The 21,184-nt window shown below is 43.5% G+C and overlaps 1 protein-coding gene across 1 annotated transcript in view; it reads left to right on the top strand.

Annotated features, from left to right (window-relative positions):
• The window catches only part of LOC121871627 (protein unc-119 homolog B-like), a 107,837-nt gene that overhangs the window by 69,925 nt on the left and 16,728 nt on the right, over positions 1-21,184 (top strand). The window contains exon 4 of the mRNA XM_042374065.1: positions 8,717-8,831. Within this exon, the coding sequence (XP_042229999.1) occupies positions 8,717-8,831 (115 nt within the window). The remainder of the gene's footprint in view (positions 1-8,716; positions 8,832-21,184) is intronic.

Here is a 21,184-nt window from a genome sequence, read left to right as displayed (position 1 = left end):
CTGTATGTATAACTCAGTCAGAAAGTTCACTATTTTTATTTTTATTTTTTAGGTTCTCGTTTTTTTGGGTAATATTTTTGTTATTGTGAATTCTGTTTCGTTTACTTATTTTTTATTATTTATTTTTATACTCATTTACTTATTTATTTATTTATTTATTTATTTATATATGTTTTATTTATTTATTTATTTATGATTTTTTTTTGGTGTGTGGGGGGTATTTTCCATGGTTGTGTGGACGCCGCGGTGGATGATGGTCAAAGTATCGATCAGTCACTCTTGTGGACCAATAGTTCAAGTGTTACACAACGACACGCTTAAATGGCGCCTCGTCCTACGTATGTGTTCAGCGTAATACACCATTATTTTTGCCTACACAGCTTTAAACATACACCATCCAGTAGGTCTTGGGTCATATTTATACCCGCACATAGTAAGAAGTCCGTATGATCGTTTTATGTATACACAGCAACACATATATGCGAGTATGTTGAACAGAACATCAGTATACATAGTAAGAGAGACACAACTATACGACCTGTAAATAAAAACTCATGTTCACAGTACTATTGATCTCTACCTTCAATAATCTCCTCCTACGCCACAACCCACGCTGTGTAGTGACGTCATCAGTGGCGTCACAAAGCGGTGATGACGTCATCCTAAATGGCCTTCACCTGGAGCGTGTTTACGGGTCTTCTCCACCCACGGGAACTGAGACCAGGTCCTTAATCATTCTCGGATACACACGTGTTAAGTTAAGCTTAGGTCTCTCTCTCTCCCGATGAATTCACTGAGCTGGGTCAAAAAGTTTGTGTATTCTGCCTATTGTTGAAGAAACTACCTTAATACTTTCATCGCTCGAGTGTATACAGTGTCCCCCTCCTCCCACGGTGTTCCCCTCCCACGGTGTCTCCCTTCCCACAGTGTTCTCTCCCCACAGTGTTCTCCCCTCACTGCTTAAAGATTTCCGACTTTATACTTGAACAAGAAACGTTGGAAACTTTGATTCATCTTCAACTCATCCCTTACACATCCCTCACTGAGCCTCGGTGTTGAGTGAAGCAGTGAAACAATGAAGCAGGATAACAATGAAGCGGTGAAACAATCAAACAGGAGAACAATCAATCAGTGAAACAAGCAGTGAAACAATGAAGCAGTGGAACACTGAAGCAGTGAAACAATCAAGCAATGAAACAGAAACAGTGAAACACTATGGTGGTGAGAACAATTCATTTTCGTCAAGTAATGAAACACTTACGTATAAATATTAGGCCTTTGACGGCTTCTAATTATTGATACTTAACAAAATAAAATAAAAATACTTGAAACAGTTATTAATTACTCCATTAACTTCATATTATTGGTATTTTCGACACCAATCAATTTCACATTAATGGCATCAAACAACAATCCATCCAGTGTTAAAATATATGTCTTATCGAGTTACCATCAGAACAGACAGTGACGCGTGAGGGCTTGGGGTGAGTGTCATGTGCGAGTGCTTGGGGATGTGGGTGCCATGTGTGAGGGCTTGGGGTGAGTGCCTGGTGTGTGAGTGCTTGGGGGTGTGGGTGCCATGTGTGAGGGCTTGGGGTGAGTGCCTGGTGTGTGAGTGCCATATGTGAGGGCCGAGGGTGAGTGTCATGTATAAGGGCCTGGAGTGAGTGACATATGTGAGGGCCTGGGGTGAGGGCCTAGGGTGAGTCAGCTTCACTTCTCTTCTGGTTGTGTTTTAGTTAAATTTTCCTAAAAGGTTACGTGTAACTTTTACAAAAACCAACTGTGTCCGATTACTGTCTGTACAAGCTTCTGTGGTTGCTGGGTCTCGTTTTTTAGGCTGTGATTTAGGTTATGGTATTTTGGGGGTCACTGTATATACCTATGGGTAATTATTTGAAGATACGAGTGCCTTAATACGTATTTTCTTTGGTATTTAAGAAAACAAGTGAATAGGATTTTTTTTAAAGATTAAATTCGAGTCTCTATATTTTACTTCTGAAGATTTGAAGAAGAAACTGCATTAAGTCTTGTACAGTATATGATTAATTTAACCACTAACTGCAGCTCTTTCATTCGGCATATTTACAAACGTTAAGGAACAGGAGTCTCATAACTACACGGATGGTAAATGACGCTTCAGTGTGTGCAAAGACTAGGTCATATGAGGTGAGAGTAAGAGTGATGGACAGGGATGCAGGTTTTGATTAATGGTCATACGGGGTGGTAATGGGAGGTGTGTCAGCTGCTGTTTGCCAATGACACACTTCTGCTGGTTGGTACTGAAGAGAAGTAGTGATGGAGAGAAGGAAGTGTGTTGAAGGAAGCTAAAAAAGTAAGGACGTGCGAAGGAATAAGTAAAGAGAGAGAGAGAATGAAGATAGAATAAGGCAGAAAGAATGGAGAGAGGGGAAGGGGGGTGGAAAGACGATAATAACGAGGTGAATGAGGCACAAAATAGGTAGGGGAAGAATATCCTAAAAACAACGACATGTGTGTGTGTGTGTGTGCAACTGGACAGCTTGGAGGAGTGTGGTGATTAGGGAGGGACGTGTGAAGTGACAGAGGTGAGCCAAAGGGACATCTCGGAACCTTGGTATGGGAAAGGAGACAACACACTACAACACGTCACGTCAGTTAAAAGAAGTGAGACACTGAATGGAGGGAATAAAAAGAAGTGTCTCAGGGGGTGAAGCATTATACGGGAGATATACGATACGTGTGTTATCGTATTGTATCTTTATGTTTTGTGTTGAAGTGATGCTTAAAATTAATAACCTCAGACATTCTAGAGTGAAGTAATGTGGATGGGGTGGAGGGGAAGACATTTGTGTGGATGGGGTTAGGTCAGAAGTAGTGTGGATGGGGTGGAGGGGAAGACGTTTGTGTGGATGGGGTTAGGTTAGAAGTAGTGTGGATGGGGTGGAGGGGAAGACGTTTGTGTGGATGGGGTTAGGTTAGAAGTAGTGTGGATGGGGTGGAGGGGAAGACGTTTGTGCGGATGGGGTTAGGTTAGAAGTAGTGTGGATGGGGTGGAGGGGAAGACGTTTGTGTGGATGGGGTTAGGTCAGAAGTAGTGTGGATGGGGTGAAGGGCGACAAGTAGTGTGGAAGGGGCGATAAGACGAAGGGAGTGCTGTAGTGTGAATTCATATTGATTGAAGTTTCATTATTTACGTCTTGCCAACCCAGATACAAAACAAAACCTTAAGGTAATAAAGACAAAATTACAAACAAAAATTGAAGACAGACAGACACACGGGACAGCCAGATTGACTGACAGAAAGCCAAAGAGACAAATTAACTGACAGATAGTAATAAATGACCAGAGAAGTAGCCCCAGTGTCAGGCAGTAATTATATCGGCCCAGCCTCCATTTGCAAGTGTAATGAAAGCGGGGAAAAGGTGGTGGGGTGGGGTGGGGGTGGGAGGGATATTTAACCTTGTTTAACATAACATTTGTGGGTCCCCGGGAGGGTTTATCAGTATAGTCGCCACTCACCGTTATGAGGTGATAATCTGGCCTTTGAGCACAACCCGTGTTAGTCTGGCCCCGCTATTGAATGGTTGGGGAGTGGTGTAAGCTTGGTGTTATGTGTGACGGTGATGGTCCGGCTGTGTTACCTGCTGTGGTATGGTGGGGGATCATCCACCGACGTGAGAGAGAGTGAGAGACAAGAGGAGAGAGATAGAGGAGGGGTGGACAGAGACAGGAGGAGGAAAGACCGGAGGAAGAGAGAGAGAGAGAGAGAGAGAGAGACAGGAGGAGTGAGAGACAGGAGGAGAGAGATAGAGGAGGTGGACAGAGACAGGAGGAGGAAAGACCGGAGGAGAGAGAGAGTGAGAGAGAGAGGAGGAGTGAGAGACAGGAGGAGGGTGGACAGAGACAGGAGGAGGAAAGACCGGAGGAAAGACCGGAGGAAGAGAGAGAGAGAGAGAGAGATTGTGGAGACCAGAGAGATAGGGAGATAGGATCACTGTACATCAGATTCCCCCGAGACTAGACAGGGAGTTGGGCGTCACGAGGACAATGGCCTGCAGGTGACGGCTGGCCACGGCCTCTATTACCTCGTCCAACGCTGACAGAGGGGAGGCAGATACTTGATCTGACTTCACCTCTCAGAAGGGAGGCACTTGACCTGACCTCATCTCTCAGGAGGGAGGGAGAGTGGGAATTGACCTGAACTGACCATAACCAGCTTTCTGTTACCCTCCCTTCCTTCCTTCCTTCCTTCCTCTCTCTCTCCCTCCCTTGATCTGACTTCACCTCTCAGAAGGGAGGCACTTGACCTGACCTCATCTCTCAGGAGGGAGGGAGAGTGGGAATTGACCTGAACTGACCATAACCAGCTTTCTGTTACCCTCCCTTCCTTCCTTCCTTCCTTCCTCTCTCTCTCCCTCCCTCCATCCTCTCCCTCCCTCCCTCCCTCCATCCTCTCCCTCCCTCCCTCCACCCTCCCTCTCTCCCACCCTCTCTCTCTCTCCCTGCCAGCATCACCTTACAGAGTCAACGGCATCATGCAGGGGAGATGAGACAGTCAGGATATAAAACCTCAAGTACACGGGATAAGGTTGTTTGCCTCATTATGTTAATGGATGGTAAATGTGATTACCTGTGATCCCTCGTGTTACCTGGAGGTGATTTACCATTGGGTTAGATTATTGTTATTGGTAATTTACCTTTGGGTTGGTGAGTTAATTAATGTCTTACCTTCGTTGTGATGGGTGATCCGCCTTCAAGCACCTGATGAATGAATACCTTCCTCGTACAGTGACTTGAGTAACTGTTGACTTAAAACACACACACACACACACATACACACACATATATATCCATCCGCTTATCTATTTACCTGTCTATCTATCTATCTGTCCGTGTGTTTGTCCGTCCATCCATACACCTGTCTATTCAAACGTCTGTCCATCTGTCCGTCCACCCACCCCTCCCTCCCGCCATCCTTCCATTCATCCACACGAGTAATCTATTTTCTCTTTTTACATCGGAGTTCTTGTTTTGTCCTTGACGTCAGCAGAATTATTTTATTACATCTATTTCTGGCTGGCGGTAGCAGAGGTAGTGGTGGTAGAGGTGGTGGTGGTAGGGGTGGTGGTGGTAGGGGTGGTGGTGGTGGTAGGTGGTAGAGGTGAGGGTAGAGGTGGTGGTGGTAGAGGTGGTGGTGGTGGTGGTGGTGGTAGAGGTGGGGTGGTGGTGGTAGGGGTGGTAGGGGGTGGTAGGTGGTGGTAGAGGTGGTGGTGGTGGTAGGGGTGGTGGTAGGGTGGTGGTAGGGGTGGTGGTATGGTGGTGGTGGTAGGTGGTACATTGGTGGAGACAGTGGTAGGAGTGGTGATAGTAGGGGAAGGCGGGTGGATGTTGTGGCGGTGGCTGGTCAGGAAGGTTTTAAACACACACACACACACACACTACAAGGGCGAGTTAAGCATAAAGGCACTACAAGGGCGAGTTAAGCTCATAAAGGCTCTCCCTGACGGCGGCGGCGGACACCTCACGTTCCCAGCCACAAACTTTTTTTCACGTATCACTTGTAATTTTTCTCTCACTTTTTTTTATCAACCTTACCTGACTTAATATATTTTTTTCTTTAAAGTCTTAAGTGTTTTTGTTTAAATTAATCCTCCACTGAGAAATTTATTTGTTGTTTGCTTTGTTGGGTTTATTTAGTCCAGATATTGTTGTTGTTTCTGTTTGTGTAATGTTCGTTTATCTATGAGTTTTTAATGATGCTAACGTGCGATATAACAGGTATTGGTTAGTGTGAGACGTGTTATTCTATCAAGGCAAGTCAGGACAAACATGGCATCCATTTGATAACTTAACCCAAACCCATAACGACATTATTACACGTAGGTTATTCTAAGAGTGTCTCGCCTAGGGGTACTGTAGTTAACTAGCGTCGGGGGTCAGTCACTCTAATGCCTCGTTTAATAATTCCCGACCTATTATACCCACACCACACATAGGGGGAATAAAACGATTAGCTTCTCTGTGTGTCTGTCTGTCTGTCTATCCGTCCAGTCAAACATTTCAGGGTTGTTACCTCGTGGAATCAACTTCTACAGTTTTCAGTTAGATTTTGGAACTTGGTATAAATTTTTTTTTTTGTGGGGAGGGAGTTGCAGTAGACGTGAACAGCTTAATGTGTGTGTCATGTTAGGTAGTTTTTCCCCAACTTTTACCGTGTTCGGGAGCCACAGCGGAGGTTCACATGTTTTACCACACTTTTTAAGTTTCTTCAATGGTCTCTTTTTTCTGGTAACTGTGACTCTCATTTTAACACATTTATTGGAGACTTTGTTTTATATACATGTAATGTTTATATAGGAATAGTACTTGTAATTTAGATGCTGCTGCAAACTCACACACACACACACACACACACACACACACACACACACACACACACACACACCTACCTACCTTTTCAAGTGTTAATAGTACGTAAAGAGTAAGCGGTTATATGCAACAAATTATTAGTGGTTATAACAGTAAAAAAAGATTATATAGAACACTAGTTATAAAGAACACATAATGAGTGACTATAAGAGAATCGGTTATACAGAACAAATGACCTGATTTTATTCACCAAATTATAAGGGGTTAGGACCCATTTATCCTTGACCGCCCCTCCGTCCCCACCTTAATGACTTCAAACAGGTACGTGTGACCCTGTAATAAGTCTCTCGGGTAATTGTGCTGGTGATGATAAGGCTGAGTGTTGGTGTACAGGTCTGAGACTGAGGGGGAGAGACTCAGTGTAAAACTAATTGGCTTCAAAATTACCAACCTAACGTTTATGGTAAAGATAAATTATAGTGAAATGTGAGTAGATATGTCCGTAGAGTTTTGCAGTGTGTGTGTGTGTGTGTGTGGGGGGGCTGATGGTTTGGTAAGGCTTAGGTAACCCCCACATACACACCTACACCACCCACACACACACACACCTACACCACACCCACACAGTTTGCTATGCCCCTCCCACAAAAGCCACCCTTACGATTTCCCAGGTCAATCGCACGTCGTCTCTTCCCGAACGCAAGATTCCCTCACCTTCCCCATACCTCAACATGTGATCACCTGCCACCCTAGGTTAGGTTATCCACCACCCTCGCCCCACCTCTAATGTGTTTTATATCAGTCGGGTGATGGAGAAGTGGTGGGGAGGTGTTGGAGAGGTGGTGGGGAGGTGTTGGAGAGGTGGTGGGGTGGTGCTGGAAAGGTGGGCCTTTAGACCAAGTGGTGTGATGATTAGGTCAAAGGTGGTGTGGGGGAATGCACACACACACACACACACACACACACACACACACACACACACACACACACACACACACACGTTACCTTGTTCTATTCCACATTATGCACCATACTTCCAGGACGCCATTGTAAACAAAAAAAAATCCTGCGTTACAATTTATCTGATTTATTGCCTCATTCTGCCTCACGCGCTGTTATTACATGCAATTTGATGCCATTTGTGAGTTTGTGTGGGAGGAGGGCAGTTGTTTGTGTGGGGGGAGGAGTTGTTTGTGTGGGGGAGGGAGTTGTTTGCAGTTGTTTGTTGTTTGTGGGGAGGAGAGGAGTTGTTTGTGTGGGGGAGGAGTTGTTTGTGTGGGAGGAGAGGAGTTGTTTGTGTGGGGGGAGTTGTTTGTGTGGGAGGAGAGGAGTTGTTTGTGTGGGAGGAGAGGAGTTGTTTGTGTGGGGGGAGGGGAGTTGTTTGTGTGGGAGGAGAGGAGTTGTTTGTGTGGGGGGAGGGGAGTTGTTTGTGTGGGAGGAGAGGAGTTGTTTGTGTGAGTATTTAACAAGGACGTCACGTAATCCCTCACTCAGGTCGATGTTTTTCTGATCATTAATGGACGTGAAACAGGACTACTACAGCGCCTCCTTGACGAGATTCCACCATAAAGAAATATATACAAAAGACAGAACAGTTAGGAAATCCACACAAACTATCACTTTACTCTGGTGAGACGGGATATCATTACCTACCTGACGATGGACATTAAAACAGAATACAGTATATCCGTGTTACGATCTCACCTAATGGGGGTTTTATATTAACGAGGAGCAGCTATTAGGACGATGTTCACTCACCAATAAAACTTCTCGATCGTTATAAACACAATGTAATCTGAAAAATGAACGAAGAATCTGAAACTATTCCCAGATGACACGCCCCCACGCCCCCCATTCTCACAACTACAGTGCCCTGGTGTTCGATAGTTGTTGTGTGTTTATTTATATCTGTTGTGATGTTTTTACCTTCAATATGTTTCGCTATATGGTGGTGGTATTGCTGTGGTACGTGTCTTTAGTATACACAGCCAGAATTTAACGTCGTTGTTTACCCTTCAGTGGAAATAACCTGAACTGACTTTTATTTGCTTGTGAACAAATGTAAGTCGACTTTTATTTTCAATAGGAAAACTGTCGCAATTTGTTCTCTGATTTAATACACTAATGGAACTTTTTTTTATATAATTCAGACTATTTCACAAAACCTGACTGATTAGTGTAAATTATCATTATTTAAATTAAACTACTTTGAAACTAACTCTTAGGACTGAACTTATGTGAATCGACTTATTAAAACTACTGTGAAACTAACTCTTAGGACTGAACTTATGTGAATTAACTTATTAAAACTACTTTGAAACTAACTCTCAGGACTAAACTAATGTGACTTGACATATGTTTTCAGAGTTGGAGGAGGAAGAGCCAGACGTTGACCAGGAAGAGTCAGATCCCAACGCAGGAAGGTTCGTCAGGTACCAGTTCACGCCGCAGTTCCTTAAGCTCAAGACAGTCGGGGCAACGTGAGTGTCTTGGTACTATTATGGCAGCTGCATGACAAATAATATATAGGAAGCGTTTTTCTACTGACATTAAGACAGAACTACAAATGACAACCGGATTAAATAAAACGGTTTGGTGATGGTGGTAAGAGAAAGTGGGTCCCCTAAGCATGACTGGCTGATGGGGACAGTGTGGGTACAACTTACAACAGCAACAACGAGTGGGGAGTCTAGGTTGTAAAATGAGACTTGAATTTGTAAGACAGGGAAACTTGGACCTGCATACGACAACAGTAACTTGTGTGTGGTAACAGGGACACAAGGACATGTATAGGGAGAAAAACAAGACGACTTCTGTGGGTTAATTGTAATGGGGAACTGTAGACGAGACTAACACGAGGACCACAACACGAGGACCACAACACGAGGACCACAACACGAGGACCACAACACGAGGACCACAACACGAGGACCACTATGCATCAAAGAGTAATATGTAAAGTTGGATTTAACAATATCAACTTTGTTAACTTCGTATAATAACAATGATGAAAGAGACTTTGCCTGGAAACAGTAACATTATAGCTGTGTACGGTAATAGCCACAGGAGAAACTGTATAAAAAAAATTAACATACTGTGATGACAACTAAGTATTTACAACTAGAAAGTATATTCTGGTGGATAAAACCTCCAGGATATAAACTCTTAATGAGGAACTTGAGATTAATTAAGAATTGTTACCTGTGAGAAGAGATATCCACAAGTAAGCCAAGATTGTGTTCAGGTAATCCACAGTGAGAGTCAGCTGTTGTGTGGGCGAGAAGCTCCCCCTCTCACCCCTCTCATAAGTATCATTTTTGTAACATTCCCCCTACCCTTTAGTCTCCCCTCTCCTCCTCTCCCCTGCTCTCCTTTAACCCACCCTCCCCTCACTGTCATCCCCTTCCGTCCCTTTCATACATACCCTTCGCCATTTACCCTTTCCTCCTGTGCTCAACGTTACCAGTATGAAAACCTGTCGACCTATATTTCTTAATACCAACGCGATTTAAAGAGTAATTAATTTTCTCAATCCAACTTCCCTTCCACCTGTGACTTGTTATGCCCGCCAGTGAAAGTTGCCGGATATTATGTTTTTTACTGACCAGGGGTGGTGGGTGGGGTTAAGGAAGTAAATTCGGATAAAATTTTGGGAATGGACGAGAGACGAGGAAGCTGGTTATTGGTAACAGAGGATCAAAGATTACAGATAGAGACTCGACTAATGATAAAATCGTCTCTGTCATCTCGGATCACCCGAATATCAGACACTACAGCTTATTTCACCTCAAGATTAAACACACCTAATCCTACCTGGGGCTTAGGGTAGGTTACTTTAACTTAGGTTAGGTTTGGTTAGCATTAGATTGAATTATCTTAACATGAAACAAACTGGGTGTCGAATCTTCAGGTGACTCTTCATCTCTGTCAGGTCAAAGGTCGTGTTTACATGTGTGCGCGATACAGTATTATGTACCCGTGGTATTTTTCCTCTTACATACTGTCATCAATTTTCCTCATCTTTTTGTTCTGATCTTCTCAGGGAAAGGTTTTAAGTGTGCGGTGAGTCGCCTTCAGCTTGTGATATTTTATGTTGAGAAAAATGGAGATATTTTTCGTGAGATGGCTACCGTGTGTCTGCTCGCCGTGTGTCCTCGTTGCTGAAACTCTCCTCGTGCACATTTTCCGGAAGTAATAATCACTAACAACTTCCTGACGGCCGCTATTGAAGATGTTCTCTCGTGAAAACTATTATATGCTACTTTTTCATGACTTTGCTTTCGTGACTTAGCTTTAGTGTGCTTATTGAGAACTATACATGCATACATGAACCCATTTTTTGTAGATGTATGCATGTATAAGTTTTAATATTATTTCGCTTGCGAGATATTATGTTTGTAAAATAAATCCTGACGTGACAGAACAGTGAAACCGAATAATTTTACGGAAGCTTAGTGGTTATAATTTTTGTCGCCTATAGACTGAGAGCGAGGGTATTATAATGTCGTGTGTGTGTGTGTGTGAGCGAACACTTTATTCGTCACCGAAGCTGGTTAATGTACGGCTGGATATTTCTCAGTGATTGAGTGGTCAAAATATCGGTGATGGAGATAACAAGATGTTCTGAAGATGTGCTATCATACGGGTGGCAGTGCTGTTGCCTTCCACATCTCTGGCGTCTCCCTGCTGCTGCTGCTGCTTGGTCTTCTGAGAAACTGTCGTACACGTGATATGAGAGAGGCGAGTGTCAATACTCAGCCAACTCAGAGTGTTTGTGGCATAAAAGAGGGTTTACAAGGTGGTGGTGGGGGTAGAGGGAGAACCAGTGGACAAGTCAGTTTTCTATACTTAATGGCCAATAACTTAGAATTTGCGGCCGCATCGGGATTATTGCCATCTTGCCCGAAGTCCAAACTCTCGTAAATTATTACTTTTAAATTTTTCACTAGACGTGGGGGACTTAGTAACGCGACGAATTATAAGGGCAAAAAAATATCAAACTTGCTTTTGAGACTCTTAGAGTAACTTGACCACCTACACCAACACCCACCTGAAACACTAATAAACCCTTTTACCTTCACGTTATTGACGGTCAAGCTTTAATGTGTCAAAACGATTTCACATTATTGACGTCGGTAATCGCTTGTCTTATATCAAGTTTGATGTCGAATTGATTTTAAGTCGAAATGATTTTAGGTCGAATTAAGTCATCAATATATAATCAGTCATGTTGAATTTATCTTGCACACCACACACCTGCAGAACACACCCGCAACACACACCTGCATACGCACCTGCACCACACACCCGCACCACACACCTGCAGAACACACCGGCACCACACAACTGCACCACACACCCGCACCACACACCTGCAGAACACACCCGCACCACACATCTGCACCACACACCTGCACCACACCACACACCTGCAGCACACTCAGGTATAAAGATCAAAGTCAAGAGCCATTAACGGAGTCTGCCGTGTCCCTCGTTGGTGGCCGCCTCTCAGGTGACTCACCCACATGACCACACAAAAGAGAATAAACGAAAACCATCAAGAAATTGTATTGTCATCCGACGATTTGTTTGAGACGGCGGCAACGACCCAGCCAATGGTAGTGGGCGGTGGTGTGGCTGCCAAGCTGGGGGGGGAGTTGTGGATCCTGGGCGGCTTAGGGGAGACTTGGGGAACGAGTCCTTTGATAGGGGTGCTTGAGGCAGGAGACCTTGAGGGAAGAGTAATTGGGGAGGGATGATTGGGGTTGGAATGTTTTGGAGAGAGTCCTTTAGGAGGGATGCTTTAGGAGGGGTGCACAAAGCATAAGGAAGACACTCGATTAGTTACTCCCGTTTGCTTATCACGGGTTTTGATTCTTTTATGTTCTTTATTCATACTCTACACCACCTCCCCCTATACCTCCCGTACTCTGCCTCCAGGTGTCGCTAAGTGCTGGGTCGTGTATAGTGATCGTACAATACCACTACTTGTTCTCATTTTTGTGTTTCGAAATATTTCTCCAATTCAGATGCAAATGAGAGACCACCTATCTGTAGTGATGCGGAATTGAGTGAAGGACAAACATACGAGTGAGAGGTAAATATACGAGTGAGAGGTAAATATACGAGTGAGAGGTAAATATACGAGTGAGAGGTAAATATACGAGTGAGAGGTAAATATACGAGTGAGAGGTAAATATACGAGTGAGAGGTAAATATACGAGTGAGAGGTAAATATACGAGTGAGAGGTAAATATACGAGTGAGAGGTAAATATACGAGTAAGAGGTAAATATACGAGTGAGAGGTAAATATACGAGTGAGAGGTAAATATACGAGTGAGAGGTAAATATACGAGTAAGAGGTAAATATACGAGTGAGAGGTAAATATACGAGTAAGAGGTAAATATACGAGTAAGAGGTAAATATACGAGTGAGAGGTAAATATACGAGTGAGAGGTAAATATACGAGTGAGAGGTACATATACGAGTGAGAGGTACATATACAAGTAAGAGGTACATATACGAGTGAGAGAGAGGTAGGCATTACAGTAAGGAGATTGGCCCTGTAGCAAACTGCGATCAATGAACCATTAGGGCGAGTCGAGGGGAGGAATGCAAGTTCTCTTATGGTTAATGGAAGTCCGAATTATACCTACTACCAGAAGCGGACGAGGATAGTGTGTTGTGTGTTTGTTTGGTGTCTATGGAAGAATGTGTTGAATGAAGATAATTAATGTTACGTATGATCTTTGTATGTTTATGATTACTAGAGAATGTCTTTGAAGAGAGTGCATAGAGTATCACTGGGGAAATACAGTACACCTTACGGAAAAAGTGTTTGGGGGAATTAGACCTAGGGGAAGAAGTGTTTAGGGAAATAGCCCTCGGGGAAAAGTGCTTCGGGGAAAATGGTCTAAGGGAAGGAGTCCTAGAGGAAAAACATTTAGGGAAGTAGTATTTTAAAGGAAAGAAAGTCATACAGGAAGCCACTGGTTTAGGGGAAGAGGAAGGAGTAAATAAAGACAGAGGGAATTGTGGTAAGGGACATGGAGGATGGTGAATGAGACGATCAATTAAAGAGGGGATACGTAGGGTGAAGGCTTAGGAGGGGGGGGGGGAGAGAGGATAACAGGGAGGATTGGTCACCTTCCTTTGTCCAGGTGAGCGGGCCACTCTCTTGTTTACACTGTCTCTCACTACATTTCCATAGCGATGTTTTCAAATTTTTGTTCTCGTGGATTTATCCGTATTTTTTCTTTATTATATTCTATACAAAACAATTTTGTTTTTCCTTTGTAATAAAAAATGATTTCAGTACCGGTTTAATCTGAAGTTGTGCTTGTGAATATGAATGCAATTGTTGTCCCGGTATTTATGATTGAATGGTTCCGTGCATTGGTGAATTTGTTGTACTGTATATGTAATAAATGTTGGCGTATATTTTTTTCAGAATTTTATTTTTTTATTGTTTTTTGAATGCAAACAATATTTATTATTATTTATTATCATTATAAGTAGTAGTAGTAGTGTAATAAACTCGTAAACAATCAGTGTCATATATTATACTAAGGAAGATTTTAAAACTGTGGTCAAGGTGAATTCCGAACAGCCTTTACGAGAGTCAATTTATCCCTGGCCACAACAAGAGAGAATTTATATCAATCATCAATAACAAAAACACGTAGAATTTATAAAAAACAATGGAATTTATTACCCTCAAAACATAAAATAAAATAGAGGATTTGCTAGAATGACGCCTTGACCTAATTCCTGTCCACTCACAAGTTCAATAAAACACAACAGCGTATTTTAATGATGACTTGAGAGTAAATTCCTTTCCAGTATATGACCTGTAGCCTGTGTTGTTCCACGTGTTTCGGGAGGCGGTGTTGGACAGGCTGTGTTGTATATGCATGGTGGGTCTAATTCCTGCCGGACAAGGTGTGTGTGCGTGTGTGTGTAGGGGGGCGTGGAGGGGCATTCTGTTGGCGGTGTGTGGAGAATTATTGGACATGGTGTTGTGTGTGTGTGCGTGTGTGTGGGACATGTAGGGGGGGTTCTATTGAACATAAGTTGCTGTGTCAGGTGGTGGAGGGCGTGCAGCATGGTGTATAAAATGTGCAGTATGGTGTACAAGACGTACAGTATGGTGCAAGCCGAGTATTATAGTTCAGGTGTTGAAGTATCACCACTAAAAAAAAAACTATCACCAACACCTGTAAAAGCTAATCCATCGTTGTGGCTTTATAAAAAAAACTCGCACAAGTTGGCCCAGTCATTAATCTGAGGCGACGCGACCAGAAGTAATGAGGTTTTTACTCCGTGTGGGGATCTTTATTACACGACGCTGTGATTAACGGGTCGAGTAATCTGAGGGGAGGTACATGTGATTAGTGTTAGGGGAAGGTGAGGACGCTCATACCTTCATCTGATGGGGCAGGGAGCAAAGGTGTGGTGGTGGAGGTTAGAGTGTGGTGGTAGGGGTGCTAGTGGAGGAAAGGGTGTGGTAGGGGTGTGGCGTGTTATTGGTGTAGATGTAAAACTTGTCTAGGGCTGGATTGATAATGTATAAAGTATATGCAAATTAGTAAAACATTGATTTATTACATTATTAATTGAAGTAATTTGTAAAATACCATAAATTACGTAGGTGATTATCGGTGTTATAATTTAAAACGACATAGACGCCCAGCTGGTGGTATAGAGGCAGTAAGGCAAACAGCTCAAGATACACTGTTTGCATCAAGCCACTTACTAGACTCAAGGGTGTCTCGGCTAGATACTGTTTTTGTTTACATTCTTAGTGTAGCGAGTTATTCCTCTCTCTCTCTCTCTCTCTCTCTCTCTCGTAGGTAACGTAGTAGTAGCCGTCGTTACTAGTGGCCTCCTTCCTTCCAGCACCGACCATAAAAGACAGAAGGCGAGACAGAGATGAGATAATGAGACAGTCCTTCCTTGGTAATCCTGTCTAGCCTCTTCTCTTATTATACCTCACTGGGGAGGGGAGGAGGATGGGGGGGTGGTGGAATGACCACTTTAGCCACGACAATACAACGCCTTTAAGTGTTTACCTTGACCACTTAATTATACGTTAACTCAAGAAAAACAAAATATGGTTGGTTATTAAGTGTGATTTTTCGATGTAATTTTAAGCAACTTGGTATCATAGAGTAAGCGAGCTGTTACTTGGTTATGTCCTCACATCTCCAGTCACGGGAGAAAACATACGGATTTAGGCGAGGTTCTGAGCCCCGAGTTGATGCACCTGACGTCGGGAAATCTGCGGCTTTACATGACTAAGAGGACGTGGGTGGTGGTGGAGTGGAGGACGTGGGTGGTGGTGGAGTGGGGGAAGAGAGGATGTGGGTGGTGGTGGAGTGGGGAAGAGAGGACGTGGGTGGTGGTGGGTGGAGAGAGTGGGTGGTGGTGGAGTGGGGGAGGACGTGGGTGGTGGTGGTGGTGGGTGGTGGAGGGAAGAGAGGATGTGGGTGGTGGTGGAGTGGGGAAGGGGACGTGGGTGGTGGTGGAGTGGGAAGAGGGACGTGGGTGGTGGTGGAGTGGGGGAGGAGGGTGGTGGAGTGGAAGAGGACGTGGGTAGTGGTGGTGGGGAAGAGTGGGTGGTGGTGGGTGGGGTACGTGGGAGTGGTGGGTGGGGTTGAGGACGTGGGTGGTGGTGGGTGGGACGTGGGTGGTGGTGGAGTGGGGAGAGGACGTGAGTAGTGGTGGAGTGGGGGAAGAGACTTGGAGTGGTGGGAGTGGGGAGTGGGGATGAGGACGGGGTAGTGGTGGAGTGGGGTAAGAGGACGTGGGTGGTGGTGGAGTGGGGAGGGGGACGTGGGTGAGTGGTGGAGTGGGGTTGAGGACGTGGTGGTGGAGTGGGGAAGAGAGGACGTGGGTGGTGGTGGAGTGGGATTGAGGACGTGGGTAGTGGTGGAGTGGGGTAGAGGACGTGGGTGAGTGGTGGTGGAGGAGGACGTGGGTAGTGGTGGATTGGAAGAGGGACGTGGGTAGTGGTGGAGTGGGGAGAGAGAATGTGGGTGGTGGTGGAGTGGGGAAGAGGGACGTGGGTAGTGGTGGGTGGGGAAGAGGACGTGGGGTGGTGGAGTGGGGGAGAGAGAATGTGGGTGGTGGTGGTGGTGGAGAGAGACGTGGGTGGCGGGGTAGTGGTGGAGGGGGGAAGAGGACGGGTGGTGGTGGAGTGGGGAGGACTGGGTAGTGGTGGAGTGGGGAGAGGACTTGGGTAGTGGTGGAGTGGGGGATTGAGGACGTGGGTAGTGGTGGAGTGGGGTAGAGGACGTGGGTGGAGTGTGACCAGATATAAAGACGTCAGGATATAATGAAATATCTTGTATAATATAACGATTTATACTATTTTTCATCTCATATATCCACATTTTTTTGTCATTAATAAAAACAAAATCACAAGTGAATATGATTTGTGTCAATATTTGTATTTTTATTATTATTTTTTTTGGGGGGAGGGGGGGGAATGTGTTGGTTGGTCTTCATATAGTAACGTAATATACAGCCATCTGCCACACCTGACTTCCTCAAACTATTTTCATCTTCGTGTTTGTTTGTTTTTTTTCCTTCAATGGATGCAAGTTTTGTGGGGGTGTTTTATTATAATGAAAGTTCTGGGGGAGTTTTTTTTATTTTTTACATTAAAGATAAAAAAAAAGTTCACGTGTCTGTTTGGGAGTCATGGTTTATATTTTATCATTTATTAAACTATATATAGTACTGTAGTGAAATGGTCTCTCTCTCTCTCTCTCTCTCTCTCGAAGACATGACGCGGGGGTTCCAACAGATTAAATACCAACATAATTATATGTATTTTCTCCTCCTTTGCCTGATTATTTTTTATATACAGATGAAAGACAAGAGATAACACGATATACGATCAAATACATTGAGAGTATTATAAACGTACGACGAAATACATAGAAATCTAATGAAATACTGTATATAGATAATAGACATTCACTTAAGTACAATATATACTTTACTGTGATACTTAAGACACACTTACAATACTATACATAGGTAACACTTACAGATGAAACGAAACACACACACACACACACACACACACACACACACACACACACACACACACACACACGCACGCACGCACGCACCTCCCCTTTTTCTCGCCTTCCAAAATTAATCCGATTTAATAGATGATCCAGATAAGCTGTTGTTTTTTTGTGGATTGTTGTTGTTGTTTTTGTTGATGATATTGTTGTTTTTGTTGATGATATTGTTGTTGTTGTTGATGTTGATATTGTTGTTGTTGATGATGATGATGATGATGTTGATGTTGTGGTTGGTGTTGTTGATCATGTTGGTGTTGTTGTGGTTGGTGTTGATGATGTTGGTGGTGTTGATGTGGATGCTGTTGTTGTTGTTGCTGCTGTGGTTTTATAGAAGTTATAACTCGACAAGCCGAGCCTCGAATTTCAGAGAGATTTTATGAAAGCATATTTTTCATTGGGGATTTCTTTTTTAAGGGATATTGGAGTTTGCATTGAAGTGGGATTTTGTAAGCTGTATTGAAGTGGGATTTTGTAAGCTGTATTGAAGTGGGATTTTGTAAGCTGTATTGAAGTGGGATTTTGTAAGCTGTATTGAAGTGGGATTTTGTAAGCTGTATTGAAGTGGGATTTTGTAAGCTGTATTGAAGTGGGATTTTATAAGTAATGAAGAGAAATTATGGTTTGTATCAAAGAGGGATTTTCGAATACTTAAGTCTTTGTGATGACAACCTTAGGAAGTTTGTCCCAAGTTCGAGGAGGTTGTCTGAAGAATGAGCAAATTGTCTTATGTGAAGAAGTACGTAAAGCGTGGGGAATGTTTTAGAATGCGAAGGTTTTTAGAGTGCGGGGAATGTTTTTAGAGTGTGTGGAAGGTTTTTAGAGTGTGTGCAAGGTTTTTAGAGTATGCGGGAGGTCTTTAGAGTAAGTGGGAGGTCTTTAGAGAGTGGGGAAGGTCTTTAGAGAGTGGGGAAGGTCTTTAGAGAGTGGGGAAGGTCTTTGGAGAGTGGGGAAGGTCTTTGGAGAATGGGGAAGGTCTTTGGAGTGTGAGTGCAAGGGTTTGACGGCGTGAATAAATGTTGAGAGAACGTGAAAGGGTTTTAGAACGTGAGGAAGATGCCTGGAACGTGAGAAAGATATTTTTGAGTGTGAGTGTGTGTGTTTTTAAGAGTGAGAAAGAATTTATAAAAGAGGAAGGTATTTTATTTAATGGAGATAGTTATTTATAGTTTAGAAGTGAACTAGAGTGAGAGATAAGTTATAGAGCTGAAGGTAAGATTTCAGAATGAATATACGGAGTCACCATCACACTGTAACACGTGGTAATATACCGAGTCGCTATTACACTGTAACACGTGGTAATATACTGACAATCACAATCCCATTCTAATATATTTCTAACCTAACCTAAAACCACAGTACAGTAGGTAGTAGCCGCCACACAGCACAGTACAGTAGGTAGCAAGGCACAGTGGGGAAGTGTGCCTTTCTCTACGACCACCTGAGTTTCTGGTGATTATGTCAGGCTTAACGAAACAGGTAAACGACTCTGTAAAACGGATAAAAGACAGCGCCGCCGAACAGACCCTTAAATAGTGTTGGCCTGAATACTGCTGCCCTTACTGGCGATCGATATGACTGACACCAATGGCAGTGTGTTAGGGTAATGTTTGTCGTGCTTGAGTAGCCCTTTAAAATGAGTTATAGCGCTCGAGTGGTAGCGGGGAGAGGGTCGGATAACCAGGTCAATCGATGTGTTCCAGTGATGGTGGTGAGGTCGTGTTTTTTTTCTTCTATCATGACCTCTAAAAGTTTTTGAACATTTTTTTTTTTAATAATTCACGTGTAACTTGTTTCTGTCTGTCTGTCTGTCTGTCAGTAATTATGAGTTGTCACTAGTATTTGTCTGTGTCGTAAATGTGTAGGAATCAAGACGGATCAGCTCAGGTGTTTTTTTTTATTCAGTTTTGTTCAACCAGGATAATACAGAGTAAACAACAGCAACAACGATATCGACATTGCTATGTACTGTAGCTCCTTTGACGGCACCATTTCATCTACAACCGGGTACTTGGAGGGGGGGGGAGGGGGAGGGTAGGTTAACTTCAGGTGATTCTACAGTATCCAAGAGAGAGAAAATTGACCAAAACACAAAATAGAATGTGTTGATTCGACGTCCACTGTTGACGGTGTAGTGGGGAAGAAATTATGATTGCCAAAGCTGAGTACTAAGTCATCAAGCGTTATTCCAGAGCCAAGTGGGTGGTGATAAGCTTGAGGGGTGACGGTGAAGGTCCGGCTGACGGTGAAGGTCCGGCTGGCTGTCATCTCCTCCCTCTGGTGGTGGTGGGCCTTTCTGCTTCACCACCTCTAGCTTCATCACTATCACCACCATCACCATCACTACTATCAGTCCTAACACTATCACCACCTCCAACCCTATTATATCTACCAGCCACATCACCCTATCATCATCACCACGATCACCACCACTATCTCCAACATCAGTATATTAATGGCAATAAATCCGACTGCCAGGGTTCAATCTCCTCTCAGTTGACCGACTTTATACACAGCTGGTGGAGTGTAACCTACAGCTGGTGCATCACTACACAGCTGGTGGAGTGTGACCTACAGCTGGTGCATCACTACACAGCTGGTTGAGGATTGCCTGTATACACGCAAATTATTAAAACAAAATCGAGATAAATAATGAAATAAATATAAGGTACAAGTTTCTACATAAATACAGAGGAGTTTAGTTTATAGAACACACAAAATATTCATGCTTTGTCGACGTGGCAGTATGCGTGTGTAAGTCACCCCTAGAGACCCGCTGTTAGCAGAAGTTGGTAGATAATATAGCGTAGTAATACAGCTACAAACACCTCCCTACCTCACTACATGTAGACCTAGTGGCCACCGCTTGACCACCTCCTGTGACAGTGTTGTGTACCTGCCAGCTGGGTTAGGTTAAGCGAGGCTCACCTAAATCATCGCTAGAATTCCACCGACGGAGTTATTACGGGACGCAAGGAATCCAGAATTTTCTTAAGTAAATAACCTGGCTCAGTAAAACTTAAGTTGGTAAAGTAATATAAAGTCACATTTCAGATTACACACTGGTAAAAAAAAGTAAGAAAAAAAGAAGTAATTGAATATTTACTTAATGTATATTTTACACCTGGGTAACAGTGACATGGGCAACACGCAGGCGAGTCGGTAATTTAAGGTAGGAACTTTCCACCTGCCGGCCGTCACCGTCACCACATCAGGTAATGAAAAACTATGCAGGAGAAATTGTGGAATTACGTGGCGCAACACGGCATAATATTGTATCGACCACTCAAGAGGATTTGTAGTGCTCACCGCCTAAGTCTACACTCACCCCGACCAGGTGTGTTGGGCGGAGAGAGAGAGAGAGAGAGAGAGAGAGAGAGAGATAAGCCACTAGTGTATAATGACAGAATATTGATAAATACCTTAAGGATATTATAAAACTTCGAAATGGATTATCAATATCTAAACCCTGATGTTATTTTCATATATCATCTATTTTATTTATTGTAAGAGAAGTATTTTTTGTAGTTACTTTTGTTATATGTACTTTTATGTATATTAAGAAGATATAAATGATTCGCGTACCTGTAATTATGTTCGTAGGCATTAGGAGGTTCTCGGGTTGGCACTGTGACGAATTGATTGCTGAAGACACATTGGAATTCTTACAAACGTCGTATGATTGATTCTGGGGTTGTGTACGAGGTAGGTAGTGTGTGTGTGTGTGTGTGTGTG

The sequence above is a fragment of the Homarus americanus genome, unplaced genomic scaffold, assembly GCF_018991925.1.
Source record: "Homarus americanus isolate GMGI-L3 unplaced genomic scaffold, GMGI_Hamer_2.0 scaffold51859, whole genome shotgun sequence".
Taxonomy (NCBI): domain Eukaryota; kingdom Metazoa; phylum Arthropoda; class Malacostraca; order Decapoda; family Nephropidae; genus Homarus; species Homarus americanus.
This window is presented reverse-complemented; position numbering and strand designations above follow the sequence as displayed.